General features: G+C 44.4%; 2 protein-coding genes across 4 annotated transcripts in view; both read left to right on the top strand.

Annotated features, from left to right (window-relative positions):
• The window catches only part of C9orf72 (C9orf72-SMCR8 complex subunit), a 50544-nt gene extending 33450 nt beyond the window's left edge, over nt 1–17094 (top strand). For 2 of the 3 annotated variants that reach the window (XM_085885631.1, XM_085885633.1), the window contains exons 4-11: nt 3308–3406; nt 5358–5419; nt 7110–7182; nt 7379–7495; nt 12233–12444; nt 12586–12643; nt 15150–15256; nt 15776–17094. In XM_085885631.1, the coding sequence (XP_085741757.1) occupies nt 3308–3406; nt 5358–5419; nt 7110–7182; nt 7379–7495; nt 12233–12444; nt 12586–12643; nt 15150–15256; nt 15776–15944 (897 nt within the window). In that variant the 3' untranslated portion in view covers nt 15945–17094. Of the gene's footprint in view, nt 1–3307; nt 3407–5357; nt 5420–7109; nt 7183–7378; nt 7496–12232; nt 12445–12585; nt 12675–15149; nt 15257–15775 lie in introns of those variants that run through there. The other variant, XM_085885634.1, reaches the window with a different exon arrangement.
• Nucleotides 17095–18780: 1686 nt separating this feature from the next.
• The window catches only part of EBNA1BP2 (EBNA1 binding protein 2), a 43852-nt gene continuing 42308 nt past the window's right edge, over nt 18781–20324 (top strand). Inside the window, exon 1 of the mRNA XM_085885647.1 lies at nt 18781–18945. Within this exon, the coding sequence (XP_085741773.1) occupies nt 18796–18945 (150 nt within the window). The 5' untranslated portion in view covers nt 18781–18795. The remainder of the gene's footprint in view (nt 18946–20324) is intronic.

The following is a 20324-nucleotide window of genomic DNA, read 5'->3' as shown; positions in this document are numbered from 1 at the left end:
CATAGGTGTATGAGTGTAGCCTGTACCTCCGTGGGACCCTCCGCTTGAGCATTCCCACCTCGAGAGTTGGTGTGTTATCTCTGGCTTAGTCACTTTTCCGGAGCTCGTGGCAATGTGCGCTCTTCACTGGTCCTCAAGAATAAGCATGTCTCAGTCACACACCAACCCCGAGTGAAGAACCAGCGAAGGGCAGAGGCAATGAGGAGCAGCCAATCCATAGCCGAAAGGAGCAGAGAAGAAGGGGTGAAGCAGAGAGGCGAAGAAGAGAGTGAAGAAGAGAGCAAGCGACTCTGTGATCCGCCTTTTATAAGCCCTGGGCGAAGGGTGGGGTGACGTCCCGAAGGTGATGTGCTGTGACCCGAATCCCGCTCCTATATTGGGCCACAGCGGCCCTTGCCACGCCCTGTCAGACTCTCGCAGCCGGAAGCGGTCTCATTTGCCCATCCGGCTCATTATGGCCCGGAGCTCCTGACTCAACATAGAGATTGAACCGACACCCCAGCCCTGAACGTGCTCCGAGTGCAGTCTGAATGCCGAACAGTAATCCACACCCGCCACCCATGGGCCTCCTCCCATGAGCCAAAATGCACACCCTGGCCCCGTACCCAACTCCTGGATCACCCTTCCCACGACCCCTCTTCGCCGCCCCTGTTTTGCCATGTTAATGTGACTGGACAAGGGTCGTATCAATCCCGCGTGCTCACCCCGGACATTCCCGGCGAGATGCGGTTGGTGCTATTAACGTCCATTGCTCGTCCCTTCATGACACGGTCCGAGTACAGCACGCCTCTGTTGAGTGGCGAATTGTAGTGATGCAGAGGTATGAGGGGGTGCGGGAATATTTTCCCATGTGCGGGAGGTATTGGTGGTCGAAGTGGTGAAGTTTTGGTGAGTGAGTGGGTGAGCAAGGTGAGATGCCACTGGAAATTGGCATGCAGATTTGAATGAAATATTTGCGTGCCATGCGCGTGCGGCACTGTATGGTTGTGCTTCTTTTGATTCCCAGCCACGTGAGGCTGCGTGGTTTGTTTACTATTCATTCGCATTTTGCATGGTGTGTGTGCTTGCTTGCTTGACTTGTACCATGGCTAAAAGGAAAGGGTTGGATTAGAAATCAGAATAGGAGACAGAGATATAGTCAATAGACTGAGCTATTAGACCCACGCAACGCACTTTGTCCCGTTAACCCACTTGACATGTGGGGAAGGTCTAACTGCATGAAGACTAACGAAATAACAGCCTGGGGATCACTTTATGTTGGGCGTCATTGCCTTCAAGGCATGCGTTTTTTTTAGCTGTATGTTGGGTGTTGCCACGCTGTTCTGGCGCATGCTCCCGTACCTGACCTGACTTGGTTTTGCAGAACCGCAACAATATTGTTGCGAATTCGCGCCCCGCTGGCGTGCGAACGACCGCGTTTAACCAATAACGGCCGCTTCGCCCACCGAACGTGCAATTCAGTCGTGACCCTCCTGAAACTACTGCCAGGAGCCAGTCACGGGTGGGGGTTTAACCTCACCACAACTCAGTCCGCATTCTACCCGCGCGAAATAGGATCCGATCTCCGAATGGTCGATTTACCTTTGTACCCTCGCGGGTAGCGTACCGAGGAGTTTTACCACGCCGCAGGTCGACTCCGGACACGAACCGCTTAAGCGGCTCGTTCCGTACTGCAGGGATAACCGAGCAGAGTTATCGTCGACCTCGACAATTCAGATTATTTATCGGGAACTTACACCCACTATCAATCCCTTACGTGATGCAAGATGGAAATTCAAATAAAGGAATGGACACAGCGAAACGGGGAACAATTGGACGAGCACATTTATTCGCGCAACATGGCAGCACGTATTTCTAATAGGCAACAGTTATACAAAACAATACACGTATACAGTCAAGCAAGAAAACACAAGCAAGGAACGATGCAGAGCTACAACCGAATAAAAGGCCATGTACAAGCACTTGATCAGTTTCTACTTTACGGACTGGCGCCACACGCACACACATTTACACAGAACCCCAAAAGAAAAGGAAGTTGCGACTTCCCTGAGCATGTCATCGAGTCCTCCTTTGCGCGACCTCAACTCCGAGCCCCTCCGGCATGGTCCATGAACTCGTACCTCGTGCCGGCACGTGTCGCCGTTCGACGCCACGAACGGTGTTCAGGAACGAACGGACGGAGCCTTCGCCGCTATCCCGGTGCGGACGGGGGGGGGTGGCAGGTGCTCTGTCCCACCAGCGGGGTTTCGAGACCGCACCGACTGACCCTCTGACACCGACAATCCTCCGACTCGACAGTCGGGAACAACAACCGGGACCAGCGACCAGGCAAGACCAAGACAAAAACCAGACCCAATTCGATGACCAGCTCTCCAGCCACCTTGCGCTCGCCTTTTTGTAAGGCGGGGCCCCGCCCTTTGCTCCGCCCCGTTCCTTGCTCCACCCCCCTTTGCGGCGTTTCCAGAAAAGTCTCGAAAGGGGGCGTTCCTCCTCCCTGGCCACGTCACACCGCGCATCCCCCAATCGGGAGCGAGCTGCGCCACCCCTCCCCCTATCTCACCAAGCGCGACGACGATCCGGCTCAAGATTCAGGCGGGAGAAATTCGGGCGGGAGTTGTCTTTCCGCGCCCTTGCTGCTGCCACCCCGCTCCTTGCTCCCGTCCCACGGAGATCGTGACCGCGCGGTGCGCGTTGAATGGCGAGTGGCGAAGATGGTGGTGGTGTAGTTGTTTAAGGTGGCGTCGTGGTGTGAATGGCGTCGTTGCTGAGATGTTGGTTGTGGCGATGTTCGTTGTTGTGTTGTTGCACCAAAATAACGACAGCAAAAGAAAAACGGCTAACTGAAGAATTGCAGCCCGAATGGATCACATATATTCCCTCTATACAACGGGTTTGGGCTAACTACACATGAACTTAGCGTCATAACTGATCTAAGGACCCTTTCTGGTGTATTTCGAATTTCCACAGCTGTAACAATATGTTATACAATGTAAAGTTCAAAACGTATTTAGGAGTTGCATGTAAGAAAACAGGAAAACATTATTATTCTGCTTTAATTTTGCATAAAAGAATGTCTTAGAATGTCCACATTTTATGTTGAAATTACAAAATTTCCCGACTGTAGGAGGGGACACTCCCCCACTCCCAGACCTCCCCTCTCCCCCTTAGTTGCTTCGCCCTCTTGCACCACAGATCCTTTCCATCCTACCTCTTTTCCTTCCCTCAATGTTGGCAACTATCTGATTGATCAATTTATTCCATGTCTGACGATTCAGTGTCAAAGTGACTGTTATCGCATATCCTCCAGGAATCAAAGCTATGCATCAATTTGCTGACCGTGGAGTTGCAGTCTTTGGTGCAACAGTTTGTCTCTTTGAAGAGGTTCGGAGTGTCACCGGATATCGTTGTGAGTATGTATGTTAGCATTGTATTGGAACATTCATAAAGAGATGTACTGGTATTATTTTTTATTATTTTACTGCAAATTTATGGTTCCAGCACAGTGGAGAAATCCTATATTGAATATGGGACAATATCTTGCCCATCAAACAGGTCAAGTTAACTTTCCCATTCAAATCTCTTCATGAGTTTGGTTTCATTGCTTTTGCTGGAGCTGTGTGTGTATTGAATGAGACCAGTCAATACCCGCTCCCTCCTGGAGTGAGAGATTTGCTTTGCAGATTGGAATCGTTTTGCACCCACAATACCCCTTCTTGACAGCAGGGGTCAGTGGTTAAACCATTTGTATTATTCCATGTGTTCAGATGAAAATCGCAAGTCGTCTCCCCACACTTGCAGGGGTGGGGGTGGGGGAGGGGTAATTTATTTAATACTCTGACCTGAACCTGGGTACTACCCCAAGTATTAATGCAGAATTAGGAGTAATTGAAGGTTGGCCGAGCCGTTGTCGATCCATCAGGAACAGACATGCAGATATTGCCTTATTTTATATCCTGGGGTGTTGTTTCCAGAAAGGTTTCTTCTGAGAAGGGAGACTGGTTGGAGAGTTCAACCTTGAGATTAGTATTCGTTTTCATTGGTTATTACTTTTTACTTTTTTATTTCTAAAATAGTCAACCCTTTTATCCTGGAGGTTTGCATGCTGTATTAATGACAGCTAAAGCCAAGCTGATAAACTTTCCTGGTTTCAGTCATTATTAAAATGAAATAACCTGAAGTGGACAACAATGACAGATAAAATGGCTTCTTCTCGTTTATAATTTTAGTTCTATGTAGTTATTGTTCATTACCTTTTTCCAACCACGGGGAATTTGTTCACTGCAGAACTTGTGCATGAACAAACGGCAAAGTATTATTCATTGCTGTTTTCAGACATTGTTTGAATAAATGGGAACATTAATTCATTCTAATATGACATGGCCAGCTGCACAATCCAATGTTAATGCACTGCTTTCTTCCCAATAAGTACATTTGTTGAACACTATTCTTACTTAACAGATATTGATCTGTGTGATCTTTTTATTGTGATATTAAAAAAATGCATGAAAGGGAAGGTGTTTTGATGATTTGCTGGCAAAGTTTCACCATTCAGAGAGAGAGATAGAGAGATAGAGAGATAGAGAGATAGATAGATAGATAGATAGATAGATAGATAGAATAGATTTTCCCAGAGGTTACAGTGAAACATTATTGCTTCCATTTAATTGGAGTACATCAAAGATGTCAACGAATACATGCAAGTGTCATATACTCCGCTTATTAATATTGTTCAGGAAACAACTCGTGTAACTTCCTCGTCACCCTTGAAACGGAGAGCTGTATTGAAATCGAATTTGTGCTCTGAGGTGGAGTCAGACATAAACCAGGAAGTCATTTTTCCCATTGGATGAAATTAACAAGGTGTTGATTGAGGTTTGCTAACTGCTATGGGATTCTTCCCAATGAAACTGTCTCAGCAGTCCTATGCACCTTCACAATGCAAAAGGAATGGTATTATTATTATTATTATTATTATTGTTATTATTAATCTCAGTGTGAAGCAATAAGTAGACATTTTGTGTGTTCAACTTTCGTTGGAGCAAAGAGAGCTCCAACAAACAGTTAACTCCTGAAACGTCATCTTTTCCTTGTTTCATATGGCACATAGCATCCCTCATTCAATGTGTAGTTGATCTCATCCATCGTTCCACCTGTCTGCCAATGAAGATCTCGACACGAGCCTTCAACAGCAAGACTAGTTCTTCATTCTACTTTATTTTTTTTTATCATTAACTTGTGTCAGACATTGAGTATATTTTGAAGTGATAATGGGGAAGAAATGTTTGAACAAATTGTGATGCAATAGTCTTGGTCTTTCTGAAGGATTTTCCATTGAAGGTTTCTCTGATGTGTGACAGATTTCAAACACATTTTTGGGGGAAAACTTGGAAGATCCAAGAAAAAGAGACTTTCTCCACAAGTGAGGAGTGTAATATTTTCCTTTCTTCTTGTTTTCCTGCATCACATTTTATCCTTTTTAAAAAAAAATTTATCTCATAGGAATATCTCACTGTTCACACATCAAAGTGTATTTTTATCACTATTTTTGTTTCTTCACTCTTTATTCTCCGTCCAATTTCCTCTTATGTTGCTCCTTTGTAAGTATCTTCTAACATTTTGTCCTTTTTTTTTCAAAATAGAAATCGAATCATGTCCCGTATTTGGCTCTCTTTCACAACTGTGGTGACAAACGTCTCCTTTGTTGTTTCTTGGATATCTACATACAAAAGGAGCAGAGTTCCACAACCATTATCATGCAGATCATTATCCTACAAAATACGAGATGCCTTGTATCGAGCAAAACGCTTCATTACGCATGGTGATATGTAAATAGGTGAAGCGCTCTCGCAACTTGACTTTTCAATGTTCGGCACCTGTCGTTACCAGGGGTGGAAGGAAAGCCGGGTTATATTTTTTCTGTATTTATTTTTTTCCCACTGGAAAGTGGGTCAGAGAAGGGACCTCCAACCATTCGGAACAACTTCCTGCAACAAGGAAAAGGAAATAAGGGTCGACGACAATCGTCATCAACGTTTCATACGCAGCCTGTGGACACTGGTTGCATCATTGCTGGAAGGGCAATTGTGCTGCTGATGCAGTGTCCCCTGTTTCCAGTAAGCTGGTACTCATTTTGCTGACCTCGGAAGGCTGACCTGGGCTGAGTCCGCCCACCTGATGTTGTATAACGGATCGACAGGGGCTCAAACTCAAGACTCTAAGATCTTAAGCCAACCACCTTAATCGATGAGCCAACACCAGGCTTTCAACCACAATGAGTGGACGAGCATCACATGCAGACCAAATGAGGTGGGACAGGCAGATTTCTCCCATCCTGATTGCCGTTAATGAGCCAGATGTTGTTTTTTATTGATGATAAATAGTGGTGTGGAAATTCTCCTGAGACTTCCTGAAGATTGGAATCCAAATCCTTAATCATGCTGCCTTCAACTGGATTTGCACCCACAACGTCTGGATTCTGTGCCAGTGTCCTCACCATTAAGTCACGACTGTACCCAACGATGTTTTTACATAATTTGAGACCATCCATGTCACGATGTTAATATGTACCACCATTCAAAAATTTTCTTTCTTTCTTTTTCACTGAGTCTTCGGATTAGGGAAGTTCTGTCTATTTTCTGCATATATTTAATCTAAGATAAACACACTTTAGCAACTTAATTGTATCTTGACAGACATTTCTGTTTTTTTGCATGCGTGTGTGTTTGTTTGCCCCGAAGATGTGTCTCTTCAGAAGCCTGACACTATGTAAGCTTGGATACTCATTTTGTGTTTGGACCTTCAAACCACCTTAAATTATCCTATGGCCTTCACAGACAAAAAAAATTTCATCTTACCAAATGGCTGAATGATTTCTGCTGAGGTCACAACGTTTTTGTGGCCTGCACGAACAAAGATGAAAACTTTCTTTGGCCGAAACTTCATGCATGGATGGGGGATGGGGGATCATGGAGTCCAGACTCTCTCAACCTCCACTCCTACCCACCCACTCACTCACTCTTCATCTTGAATATGTTGTTGCGTCAAATAATTGGCTAAGCAGATATGTTGTAATACTGTTTTTGATTCTATATTTGGCTTCTCGTCTGTAGAGCCATCAGCTCCCATCTACAGACCTGTGGTTGTTCGATCATTGTGGGCTCTGATGTGGAACGTGTCAATAAGGTGAGACGAACCTTCAAACGGAATTAGAACAGTTTAAATCGCTTGTGGAAGTTGTGGTTAACCAGTTCCTGAAATACAAATGAACCACATACATTGACCTGTCGTCATCTTAGAAATTGCACCAGAAATGGAGAAGGAAAACCTTCCAAACCCGCACCACCCCCACAACCGCCCTCCATTCCTCCTCTCCACATAGATGGTTAAAACACTTTGCCTCTTCCTGAGTCCGATGGAACGGCGAAGCTCGCGCCTTGCAGTGTCACCAATGCAAGGAAATTACGAAGCTGGCTTGTATGTTCAAGGCTTACTTAAGGTATGTTCAAGGCTTACTTATTGTTTTTTGACCCTTCCTTGTTTTGTTCTTTCTCTGTTGCTTCTTTTTCCCGAGATAAGAAACACTTTTTTTTTCCTGTTGGAAGGAGAAAACAAAATGGTCGAAATGGCTCTGAAGGAAATATTGCCCAAGTGCCTTGTGTCGGTTTTGAGAAAATACTAGAAACTTCTCTCTTCCTGTCGGTGTCTTCTGATAGCATTGTTGGAATCGGGCCCACACCATGTTGACACAATCTTTACTTAACCGTTGCGTGCCAGGTGGTGAAGCCGAGCCACGATGCATTGCCAGTGCATGGCGTGCCCGTCCAACACATTTTTAACTACGCCTGAATAACAGCAACCAGAACATGGTAACATTGACATGATAAAGTCTCACACGTATGCCAATGTAGGAAATCCATGAATGCGTCAGATCATGTCTGCCCCACGGCTATTTCTTTCTAGGCACCGTGTGAACGTTTAGCCAGCTGGACACGACGTGACTTGGTTGGATTGGCCGCCGGTGTAAATATGGTGCCATTCCCTTGAAACTGTCAAAAATGACTTGTGAAATGTACAGTATCTTATCGCACGATGTAACTGCCAGGTTATGACAGACTCGCAATAAAATAAACACTTTGACTCGTGGCTCCATCAGCATTAACATCTTGTGGAGGGAAGGGGGGCATCATTGATTGTAATTGCAACTGTAGTTCATCACACGTGTATGTCGTCATTTGAATGAGAAGGCATGACCTCACCACCTCACGGAAACTTCAGATCGGTTGTGAAGTCGTTTATCTGTTTGGCTGTCCCGTCCGATCACTTGGCTTTTCACAGAATCAAATCTGATTTATGGTGTTTATTTGCAATGGTCTCTGTGGCCTTGCAGTTCACTTAAAATCACAAGGACGTTCTACTTGTAATACATTGTCACATCAATGGGGTGATTGCTCAAGTGTCCCGACCATGCCACAAAGCGATTTGCTTCGCGAATGGCCAAATTAGTCGAAGCTGCACTCGAGTGGGAAGCTCAGTTCCTTCCCAGACGAGAATCTTGTATCCCTGCTGGTCTCAACGAACAAGAGGAGTTAACCTGACTTCGGTTTCCCCCAGGGATTATTGAACTTGCAGAGATTGTTCGCTCAGGCTGGAGGCGGGAATGAGGCTGACGTGTTCTTAAGAAATAGAGTATATTACGACGAGACAACATAAACTGTGAATCCCAGATGAAAGATCGACCCAAGGTACTTCAGACACTCCTCCACTCACTCACAAAAGGGAACCAGTGAAGGGCTTCAAAGGATACACGGTCCTTTGCTAGCAGGGCAGAAGAGACCCAGGAAGGCACAAAAGCTGCAGGTTGTGCAAAGCAGGGGCTCTAATCACCAGTCTTCCTCCTGCCCTTCTCCTCCTGCGCTCACTGCCAGCCACACTGCCACCATGTCACTCTGCATTCCTGGTCTCTGTCCACTATTCCGTCGTCGCAACCCACGGTCCCTCCAGTGTCCGTTCGTGGCCTTTTATCGTCTCCCCACAGCAACACCCAGCATCCTCCAGGAGTGGACCTCCCGGCACAACTCGGACGAATGGAATTCCACCCTCTTGGATCCCGTAATGGCCGGTGCCATGCCGGACTTCTTGCACTCGTAGCACAGACTGTGAGGGGATTTATCAAACCAGACACAGAACACCGACATATCCACTTGGACTTCTCTTCTTACCTTCCTTGAGCCTTGCTTGGTTATGTACAGAGGACGTACAAATTGCACTTTCCAAGCTTGGCTCGACAGCCAACTATTCCACCTTTCATGGTATTCATAAACTAGAGAGTTTATCGACAACAACCCCATACATGGTTCAAGTATGTACTTCAATTTTAATAAAATAATGATTTGAATGATCGTTTTTTAAAAATAATTCCACTCCTCACCCTCCCTACATCATTGAACCATCTCTGTCATTGTGTGGACTTTCCCCAGCATAATAGCACATGGGCATGGCCCACGCATGATCGCAGGGTCAACGGAATCCACGAGATGGACCGCTCCTATATGGATACGAGTCTGGCGTGCTGTCCAATGAGCATGCCCCACACATGATTCGATGGTCCCTGTGGGACCTTGAGGGCACTTCATGTGCCAGAAAGGCAGTGAACATGCCAGTGGGAAAGTGTCGTTTTGTGCTGCCTGCTGAAGGTTGCTGCTGGCTACTGCAAGAAGTCCTGGAGGGAGGTGCGGTGAAGACATCCAAGGTGCGGTGAGGCCACGACGACACCAAACTTCTGCACGCCTGCCCAGGACTTCAATGCTCCACCGGGTTGAGGAGCACATGTGGACGAAGCTGGGCCATGTGTGTGAGCGGGGCAAGTGCAGCACAGGCTTTCTTTTGTCTCGTCCCCCTGGGGTGTCCCCAGAGTGAATGAATAAGACACATTTGTTAAGCTGTCGTGGTACCGTGTGCGTGCTGTTTTATTTATTATTATTAATTTATGCTTCTGATTGCTGCCGTGTGGCTGTGCTTTTCTCCATTTTCCCAATTTCCTCTGTAATAAATACCCCTGTTTTGATGAAAACGGTGTGGTTATTGAGAGCTGACCCTCCAGTGCTTAGTAAATATGCTTATTCGCCCATTAAATGGGAAGATTGGGTCCATGCATCTGCCCGAAAGGAAGGAACGTCGATGGGCTTCGCTCAGCTATACCTGCATTCGGAGACGCTGATTCTCACAAAATTTACCCGACCGAGGTGGAAACCTTTTTGTCCCCTACCCCCCCCCCCCCCCGGGTGGCTTGACGGTCGTTGAAGACTGCGCGACCGTAACAATACTGTTGCTTTGCATGCAAAATGAGATTAACTGAGCACAAAACTTGTCAACAACTCACCTGGGTTTTTTGTGACCTGGGTCAACTTCCGTTGATGATCCGGCAGTACGAAATATACACATTGTGATGTTCTGTGTCCCTATTATACATTTATATTGAAATAACACTCTGTATTTCTATGCTCAGCTGCACCCAAGGGATCAGTGTGACCCACTCCTCATTTTCATAAATGCCAAGGTGAGCCAATGAAAAAAAGCCAAGAATTCACAAGGTTTCGGAAAAGCGATGATAATAGAAAACCTATCGAAAACCAAGATGCCAAGGTGAACAACGAAAAGCCAAGATCTTGTGAAAAAAGCCAAGGAGTGGTCACACTGCAAGGGATGGATGAAAATGTGAACGAGTGTACTTTTGTTGTTTCCACGTGCGGGTTGTCATTTTATTTATTTGTATGCAGCCTGTGGCTGCTTGGCTGCATCATTTTCTGGCGGTGTGGCTGTGCGGCTGATGCAGTGCCCCTGTTACCAGCACGCTGGTACTCATTTTGGTGACCTCGGAAGGGTGGCAGGCTGAGTCAACCCACCCGGTGTTAATTCAAAGGAATGACAGGGGCTTCAACTCGAGGCCCAAATATTTTAAGCCTGCCACCCTAACCGTTAGGCCAACACCAGGATTACGCGTTGTCACGATGAAATGGAAAGCCCTGTGTGTCCATCAGGCTTTCAAGCACTTTTTGTACCCATTTACTCGTGGTGTGGAATAACAAAGCTTTGATGGGATTGTTTGTGGATTTATACAAGCAGGGACTCTTTAGTAATAGGGCCCTTAGGCAATTACTGTATGTCTGCTGTATTCATTTCCCACCATCTGTGCACTACAACAAATGTTAAGTTCCTCCAGATAATTATTTTTTTCAATCATCTTGCCTGTCGCTGCCACAGCGTAGCTGCAGTAAGGAGGGATCTCCAGGATAGCCTGTGTTGTTCCGCTCATAGTGAACTTGTCATAAGTTAAACAAATGTGTAACACAAGTGCAGTCAAGGTGTCTTTTCCTCTTGGAAAAGAGGAAATGAGTCTAAAAAGAATGTAATTGTTGCATCCAACCCGACCTTGTTGTGGACAGCATGTTATTATTTCTGCCACCGAAGGTGGACTGAGGTTATGTTTTCACCCCCTGTCTGGTTGTTTGTCTTTTTGTCTGTCTGTCTGTCTGTTTGGCTGTGAACAGGATCTATTATAAAGTTGTGGACGGATTTGGATGACATTTGGTGGACAGGTTGGGTGTGCGACAATGAAGAATTGTTTCAATTTTGGTGAAGATCCGGATTCGGATCTGAGAATTTTTTTTATAGTGATTCTTCACCTCTGAGTGATAGGATCAAAACGATATGTAACACAATATCTGAAAAAGTTGTGGACGGATTCAGACAAAACTTGGTGGATGAGTTTGGGAGGTGATAACAACAAGCCATTTCGATTTTGTAGGTCTGAATCCATATCCAGCCTATCAGTGGGATACAAAACATATACTGTTCAGCCTGGCGGAAATACGCCCTCTGCCGAGTGTCGTTCTAGTTCTAGTTACCTCTGCCACCGAAGGTGGACAGAGGTTGTGTTTTCACCCCTGTTTGTTCTGTCTGTCTATTTGTTTTTGTCTGTGTGCAGGATATCTCAAAAAGTTATGCATGGATTTCGATGAAACTTGGTGGACAAAAACTTGAGTGTGTGATATGAACAAAATCCCTGCCTCATCTTCCTCTGCTTCTTCTCACTCTTCCCCTGTCCATACTGTCACCCGTTTGCTTCATTCTCCCAAGCAAGTTATAAGGTGTGCTTTGAATCAAGGATGACAAAGCTGTAACATTATGTTCATATAATTTTGCTATTATTGGATTTCTTCCTGTGGATACCAAGGATTCTTCTGGGACAGTGACGCTGCCCTTTCGTCGGCTGGTCTGCGCACCACTGCCCAGCTCTCTTGTGGATGTTGACCCACCAGGCGAGGTTCGACAGACACCACCGATCCACGAGCATCATATGCGACGTGAACAATTCTTCCATGCTGAGCTCGCCTGTTCTTGGCATAATCAGCAGCAGCTTTCATTGGCATCAGGCACGGACAACCTGTAAGTCTTCTGACCTCATTCGGTCGCCTTCACTTTGTGGCATAAACCTCGTATGAATGAAAGAAGACTTATCAACAAGCTAATTTCCGGCATTTGATCAAATGCTAGTCTTCCTCCTCTGCCATATGTTTTTTTCAACAGAAACGTCTTCCAGGAAGTTCGTTGGAGTGATCCATTGGTTGGGAGCTTTGTGGCAGAGGTGAAAGGATGTTCCTGACCCAGCACCCTTGGTTGTTTGTTGTTTTTTTTTTTTGCTTTTATTTATTATTTAATTGTTTTATTTTTGCACAAATTTTCTTGCAAGTAAATGTTTGACTCCTATGTATCTGGTATAATAAGAACTGAAGTGATCTGTTGCCGCTTTTCTTGATTTTTGTGCAATAATGTGGGTCCTTCTACATATTCCGTCATCGTTGCCCTTAGTCGTTGAAAATGGTTATTCACACGTGACGCGTCAACATCTGGGTGTGCAAAGTTGTTTTGTGCACCCAGGAGTTCTTATGTCAGATGGGAATTTTTTTTTTTTGTGTGCAAAGTATGTTGATGTCGGAGATGTAGGAACTGCTACCCACATCGCAACAAAACCCTTGAGATAGCTAACAGTGCACTTTGATGTCAAGGGATATCCAAAAAGACCCTACCACTTTCTGTCTCGAATAGCAGATCGATTACTTCAGAAAGCAATCCACTAATTGATTAACAAACCAATTTCTACTTGCTGTGAAGTCAGCAAAGGTATTTGGAGTAAGGAAACTTGCTGAAGGTTTCATTCCACCTGAACAATTGAACCTGGGTCCTTACTCGAAGAGGCAAATGTACTATCCGTCATGCCACGATTACATCTGGAAATTAAGGATTCATCCAATATACCATTGCTAAGGCATCGTCACTTAATACCATAACATATTTAACATCGTTAGGAAAACTTGCATTCCAATGAAATAACCGATATATTGTTTTGAAGAATGGTATAGTGTAGTTCTTATACCTGCAGTGGTACAGAATTATAACTGTAACTCCAAAAGCAGGACAACCACATCCCTCCTCTCAACCACTTCGTCTCAATTGTACTGCTGCCACTCCATCACTGCTTAATTATCTCTTCCCATTCTTCACTTGTGGTTTCTATTCAAACCAACACACCATTTAGTGTGTTGGCTTGAGCAATGGTTAGTATGGACCAGCCGGAGAGAGAGAGAGAGGATGTACAAATAGATGTTGAAATGGCCATTCCACCCTCAGGTTGGAAGTCAGCACAGGTGGTGTGGAAAACTCGAGAATAATTTAATAATTAACTATAAAAGCTTATTATTGTGCTGCTGCTGATGCCTGAAGGCAGACAGAGTGAGTTAGTTGTAAGATCGTGCATTTTGGCTTTATGGTCAAGATGTGAATTTTTTGTATTTACAAGCATTTTGGCAATGGGGTCTTCAGGCAAAAGTAAATGTTCGGTTTTATTACAGCTTGGATTTTTCTAAACCCTCCTTTAAAATTTATTTTAACCTTGTTTTTAGCCTGTTGACATTCCCATTTGAATCCCTGGCCCCTGAGGTGTGAAACCAAGGTTCAAAACCCATGCACCACATGTTTGCCCATTGTCTACAAATGTCCTTGTAATTTGTGTAAAGTATGCCAATTTTTACTATCGTCTTTGTTCTGCATCAGATTGTTCAAGTTTCACACTGAGCTCTAGATAGATGTCAAAAATAAATAAATAAACAAGCAGTCATAGACTGGTACTTACGAAATCGTCAACTTGACCTCTGACCTTGTCTAATAAAAGCTGTCTCTCGAGAAGGTAGCGACGCAAACCAGAAGTTTCTACCATGATTCTGTACCAAACCATCAAAAATCGAATGTTTGACCTCACTGTGACCTTGACCTTTGACCGATTTTGACCAAAATCTAATCAGCACTCGCCATCACCCTCCTGAACCACATAGTGTAATTTGACATTGGTAGCTTCTTCCGTTCTCGAGTTATCGTGCCTACAAACAAACACACACAAACAAACACACAAACAGATGACGGAATTCGAGTTATCGTGCCTACAAACAAACAAACACACACACAAACAAACACACAAACAGGTGACGGAAGTCATCAATATACTTACGAAATCTTTAGATTCTTTAGATTTCATCAGTAAGATTAGATAAATAAATATCACCTTCTGTCGATCTAACAATTATCCTGTACAGACTAATAATGTAATAGTTACACTGTTATTGAAATTATTATAACAAAAGTAATACACGGCATCATTTAACAAACTATCCGCAGGAAAACCACCACTTTTCCTGCCTAACGGAACCCTCTTTCTTGAGGCTAATGTGCTTACACTGCCTCACCCTCGCCCTCGCCCTGTCCGCCCTCACACTCTTCGTCCTCACACTCTCCTACCTCATCCCCTTTGTCCTCATCCACTCCCTCTCTGTTCTCGTCCACACCCTCTCTGTCCTCGTCCATACCCTCTCTGTCCTCGTTCCCATCCTCTCCGTCTCTAACCTCGTTCTCATCTTCACCCGCTTCATCCTCGTTCTCATCCTCGTCCTCTCCGTCCTTGTCCTCACCCTCTCCACCTCTCAATCCACCTCCACCTCTCCGTCTGCCTTTAAAACCTAGATTTTATCTCCACAAAATATCGATGATGAAGTTAATGCATTCATGCTATAAAAGCCCATTCCATATGCCTGTGTCTTAAGGTATCCCTGGTAAGTGATGGAGCCGGACAGCGCATGCTGCTTGCGCAGTTCATACTGATGCTGCAGCGCAAAGCACTGGTCCTACTGGAGTATGTGGAGAATGAAACGTGAGACACTTGGCTGATATCGACGTCTCACTCGACTCGACACAACTCTCTTTTGTTCACCTTAAGGAAAACTTTGGCAGTCCTGCTTTCTTTGATTTGAGAATTTTTTTTCATTGCAAGTTCTGCAAGCCACATTTCCATGAAAAAAATTTTTTAATGTAGAATTGCTCAAAATTGTTGGTTTTGTCATGCATGATTACTTTGTAAAGGTGTGTGGATAATTATACACCACATCCTCACTTTCCCCACATTCAACCTATTGTTTTTGTTTCACTCAAAATAACTGCCGATTTACTGTTTCATATTGAGTATGATGAAGAAAATTTTGTTGACGAGTTTACCTTGGGAATGTATCTCTGTTGCCTCTCATTCTTGAACTCGTGTCTTTTGCAAAATTGTATTGATAGTGAAATGATTTGGGGGAACATTTAAAGATGAAACATCTTGAATTATTTTTCAAATGCAAGGGAAGGTACTTGTTTTGATATACTGGCATGTGTGTTTTCCACTTCCTGACAGACAACGAGGAAAACGACAACTGCGGTCTTTATGGCAGCTCAAGACAGATTTGGACTTGACAGGGGATGGGACCCTTGCTGTCGTCATGGCGATTGCTGAGAAGATGCGCCCGGGTCTACATGCTGTACTCTTCAGTCACCCCCAGTCCAGCTTACCAGAGAGAGACTAGTTTTCATCCCACTGAGCTTCCAAACACGTTCACAGAGCTCAGGATGGTTCTCATTGATGACATTTGTTTTACCAAGTCCAGGGCCTCTTAAAACTGTCATCATTCACGTTTTACGTTCAGCAGACTGGAAGCGGTAAACTTCTCTCGTATCCTCCAGATCTGCTTTTAGTTCTGGTGGTGAAATATTCCTGCTGTTTTGACATTGCAGAAAAGTCCAACCATGTGATACAGTATGTCTGCCTTCATTGCTCTCATTGACATGGACCCGATGACCCTCGTCCGTTGCCTTTCCTTTAAAAAGGAGGGAATTTTAATGTCTGCCGGACACTTGACGGATGCAATGACACTATTCTGGTTTACTTCTAAAAATTTGAAAGCTTCTCTTCGATGCTTTAAATCGAGTCTCCCTCGCTCTTACCTGTGAATGCCAAAACACCCCTTTTGTGTGTTCAGGGAACCTTGATCAAATGAGCTGTCAGTATCGGTCACCACTTGTTGGATTCGAAAATGCACAACACCACTAGCTCGTGTGGAGATCCAACATTGACGATTCCTGTATTTTGTTATCAACTCCTAAGGTCTCGTTAAAGGATTCCGAGCCTTTTATCTACCGGAACTCCGATCCTGCACCCCCTTTTCTTTATTTTTTGTGGTCTTGTTTTGTCGCCTAATTAGTGCTTTAAACCCGATGCGGGACAAGAGAATGTTCATCTTTGAAGTTGCATGGTACAAAACTCTTTTTGGCAATATTGTTGCAATAGGATAAGAACCCAAGTATAATTTTGCCAAAATTCCATTGCATGCGATTTCCCACATCCCAAACGAATACCGCATGCTTCGATTCCCACCCAATGTTCGTGGTTTTTACCAGCATGATCAAATTGGGTTTGAAATCCACAATCCTTCACCGCAAGTATTTGCAAACGGCATTTTTAACTCTTACTTTTTTTGTTATAGTCGGAAGAATGACGTTGTAAATGCACTAAAAGTTATGGTTTCAATTCTGTGTTGCGTCAAAACGGCTTGAAACGAATATTTTTCTCGCTCTTTATGGTGTACATTTTAAAGGGAATGTTTTTGTCCTTTTCGTGTTAAATTATCTTTGGAAATAAAATGCTGGTTTGTTGGGGGTTTTTGACGATGTTAAGTACATGTTGTTTTCACTTCGTTTTTATTTTGCTTTTGAATTACAATTTTTGTTTTGCCTCCGCAGCCGAAGGCCAGAGGCATATTGTCCATCCGGCTGTCCGTGCATGCGTCCGTTATCGTGTTTTTGCTACCACGATAACTTGAGAACCACGAAAGGGATTTCAATCAAATTTACACAAGTGTAGACTGTAATTTAAAGATGGAACTCTTCCATTTTGGGTTCAACAGGTCAAAGGTCATTTTTATTTGAGAATCATTTTGCAGGCCATAACTTGAGTTGAGAAACATCTGATGTCTCTTCTCTTCTCCCCTCTTTCCTCCCCCCCCCTTCCCCCTCTCATGTGATGTTTAACTTATCATGGGTCTTCGAATTGAGATCAAACGTAACAGTGGTTTGACATCTAACACGGACACAGGCACGTCCATTGGCGCATTTGTGTCAATTCTTTTTTTGGACATTTTCTGAGGTTTGATGGAATTTCTCACATACACAACATTCTATGCACAAATATCAGCTTAAACGTGTCGTCTGCATTTTGCATCTGCATAATTCTCAGAATTATTGATGACTCATCTTGTGCTCTTTTGCATTCCCTTCCTTTTCCTTAGTTGGACTCAAAGTGAGATGAACAACGAGTTTGCAGGATGGTTCTGACTTGAGTTGTCTTGCTTGGGGGCATTTCCTGACCTGACGAAACTATCACCCAAGTGTAATATTTTGCAGGCAGGGTGTTTCATCACAAAGTGTGCGTTACCCTGGATCGACATTGAGCTGGGTGTCCCCCTCTGTTAGCATTAGCAATTGGCTGACAGGAGGCCTAGAGGTATGCACACTTACCTCTGAGAGGTCGAGCCTGGGGTTGATTCTCGGCCTAGATATAAACTGTCATCCATGTCGGTGTTTCACAGGCAAGGTGATTCATCAATGTGTATGTTGTCCCCGAGATGGATCTTAAATGAGTGTCCTGTCTACCAGCATTTATTGGTGGACGTTAAAGATCCCAAAAGTGTCCGTGAATTGTGGGCAAGCTGTCGGCGGCACCATGGCCAAATTATGCCTGGTGTTGGCTTAATGGTTATGGTGGTGGGCTTGGGATCCTCGGGTCCTGAGTTCAAATCCCGTTCAGCTGTTGAATTAACACCAGGTGGGGTTCACTCGGCCTGTCATCCTTCCGAGGTCGGCAAAATGAGTGCGAGTATGCTGGAATCCTGTGTCTGAGTGGTGGCCCGTCCAGGATTGTGCCCAATAGCCAAGGAGACTGCTCAGGCAGCACCAATGCTCTGCACAGAGTATGGTCCTGATGGATGGATGGCCAAATTCCAAATTCCTGCCTTAACCAGTAGAGGGCAATGCATCAACAGACAGTGATGCCACACCATCGGACAGTGATGCTACTGCGCAGTCTTGTGCTGCATACAAACGAAGAAGAAGCATGAGCATTGATCCACAGTCTCTTGCAAAGAGTAGACTATTGTGTTCTGGCATTCTGACAAAATTCCAAATTATTACCCTGCCTCCTCCAACTTGGAATGCATTGGCACTTTGGAGAAAGTTTGTCATTAAAAAAAACCACATTCTATCTTCTCACCGAGCTGGAAGGTACTTCTGTAATCCTTGACACCGAGTTGGAAAAAGTGTTGGCTTTATTCAAACCAACTCGAACGTTGCTGTAGTTCTGATAATGTGCCGCGGTTTGGAACAATGTCGTGGGATCGTGGATGCCGTCAAAAATCTGAATTGTTCTGTGGGCCGTCAAATATAATACGATATGTTTCAAAGATAGGACATTATGCACCGTTTCCCTTGTCAAGGTCTCTTGAATATGGCAGGTTCGCGTTCACCTCTATCAAGGTATGCACACTCCACTGTGAGCTGTTTATTTTGGGTTTGAATCTCGGTTAGGCTATAAATTATTACCGGGGTGTTTCACAGACAAGACGACTCGTCATTGTGTGTTCTATCCATCGGACAGGGACGTTAAACTGGGTGTCTGTCTGCCAACTTTTAGTTCGTGGATGTTAAAGATGCCAGTGTCTTTTTTTGTGAAGGGTAGGTGAGTTATCACCGGCACCCTAGACGAATTACAAACTCTTCATCGATTGCGCTGAGGTGGCACAACCATGCCTCAGTAATAATCCAACGAAAGGACCGAACTTGATTCAGCATTGAATCCCAATCTAACATGTACTTGCGAAGAACCAGAGAGGGAGCAGCGATGGGTGTTGGTGCAATATGAAACAGGCATAAAGGACCGAACTGTGGTTTAGTCATCCGTACCTAAAGTCTCCTAACATCACAAGCTGTATTTTATGGCAACAAGTTGTAAAACCTTTGCCAGAGGGAATGAAGTAACTTAGTTATTGTATTTTCACACTGACTTGACTTGACTTGGTAGATTATCTCTAAGTCATTATTTAAAGATCTCAGGTTTCTCTTGAATGCTTCTGTTATTGTGGAAACAGCTTTCTCGAGTCGCTTATGAAAGTCGTTGATTACTCAATTGGGAAAAAGTTATTGTGGTTTGAAGTTTTAGACCTCTTTGTCCACAGTTTGGGGCTATGGTCAGGGACTAAGGTGCTGTGTTTTGGTTGCAGTCCCTTCTCGAGTTGTTAGTGCGAATCACACTTCTAACATTTCTTCCATTTTTACAGTTTAACATAAAATAAATGAAAGGTGTTGGGGATCAGGGATGGGCAAGAATCATGAAAATTGTGACTAAATGATAAATCTTGCAGCATGTGACACAAGAGGATATGGAGTGTTAAAATCAGGATAGTGTCATCGAGGCAGCCACAGGTAAAGCTAACAGGGTTTTAGGTTTTATTTGAAGGGAGGTGGATAAATTAAGAGGTCGTTTTAACACTATAGGAATTTAGTGAGACCTCCAGAATATTGGGTTCAGTTTTGGTGACCACAATCCACATCTGAGGAAGCACATCTCTACCCGGGAGACGGTGCAGGAATGCTGTTCCTTGGAGGTACTAGACTGATTTCCGGGCCAGCTCGACTGAGCTGTGAGGGGCGTCTGAAGGAGAACGGACTTTATCTTCAACACTAATAACTGTATGTGTGTGTTTGTGTGTCTGTCTTCTCCATAACTCTAAAACCATGAAACCTAGCGGCCTGAAACTTTGCATGCATACTAAGGAAGTGCAAGAGTGAAAATTGGGTGTTTGGGTTAATTAAAACACTCCTTTTGAAGATCATTAACGGCATTATTTAATGATATC

Source organism: Eptatretus burgeri, chromosome 6 (assembly GCF_056783735.1).
Source record: "Eptatretus burgeri isolate ZD-2024b chromosome 6, Ebu_testis_v1, whole genome shotgun sequence".
In the NCBI taxonomy this organism is placed as follows: Eukaryota; Metazoa; Chordata; class Myxini; order Myxiniformes; family Myxinidae; genus Eptatretus; species Eptatretus burgeri.
The sequence above is the reverse complement of the archived record's forward strand: the minus strand, read 5'-3'. Positions and strand labels throughout refer to the sequence as shown.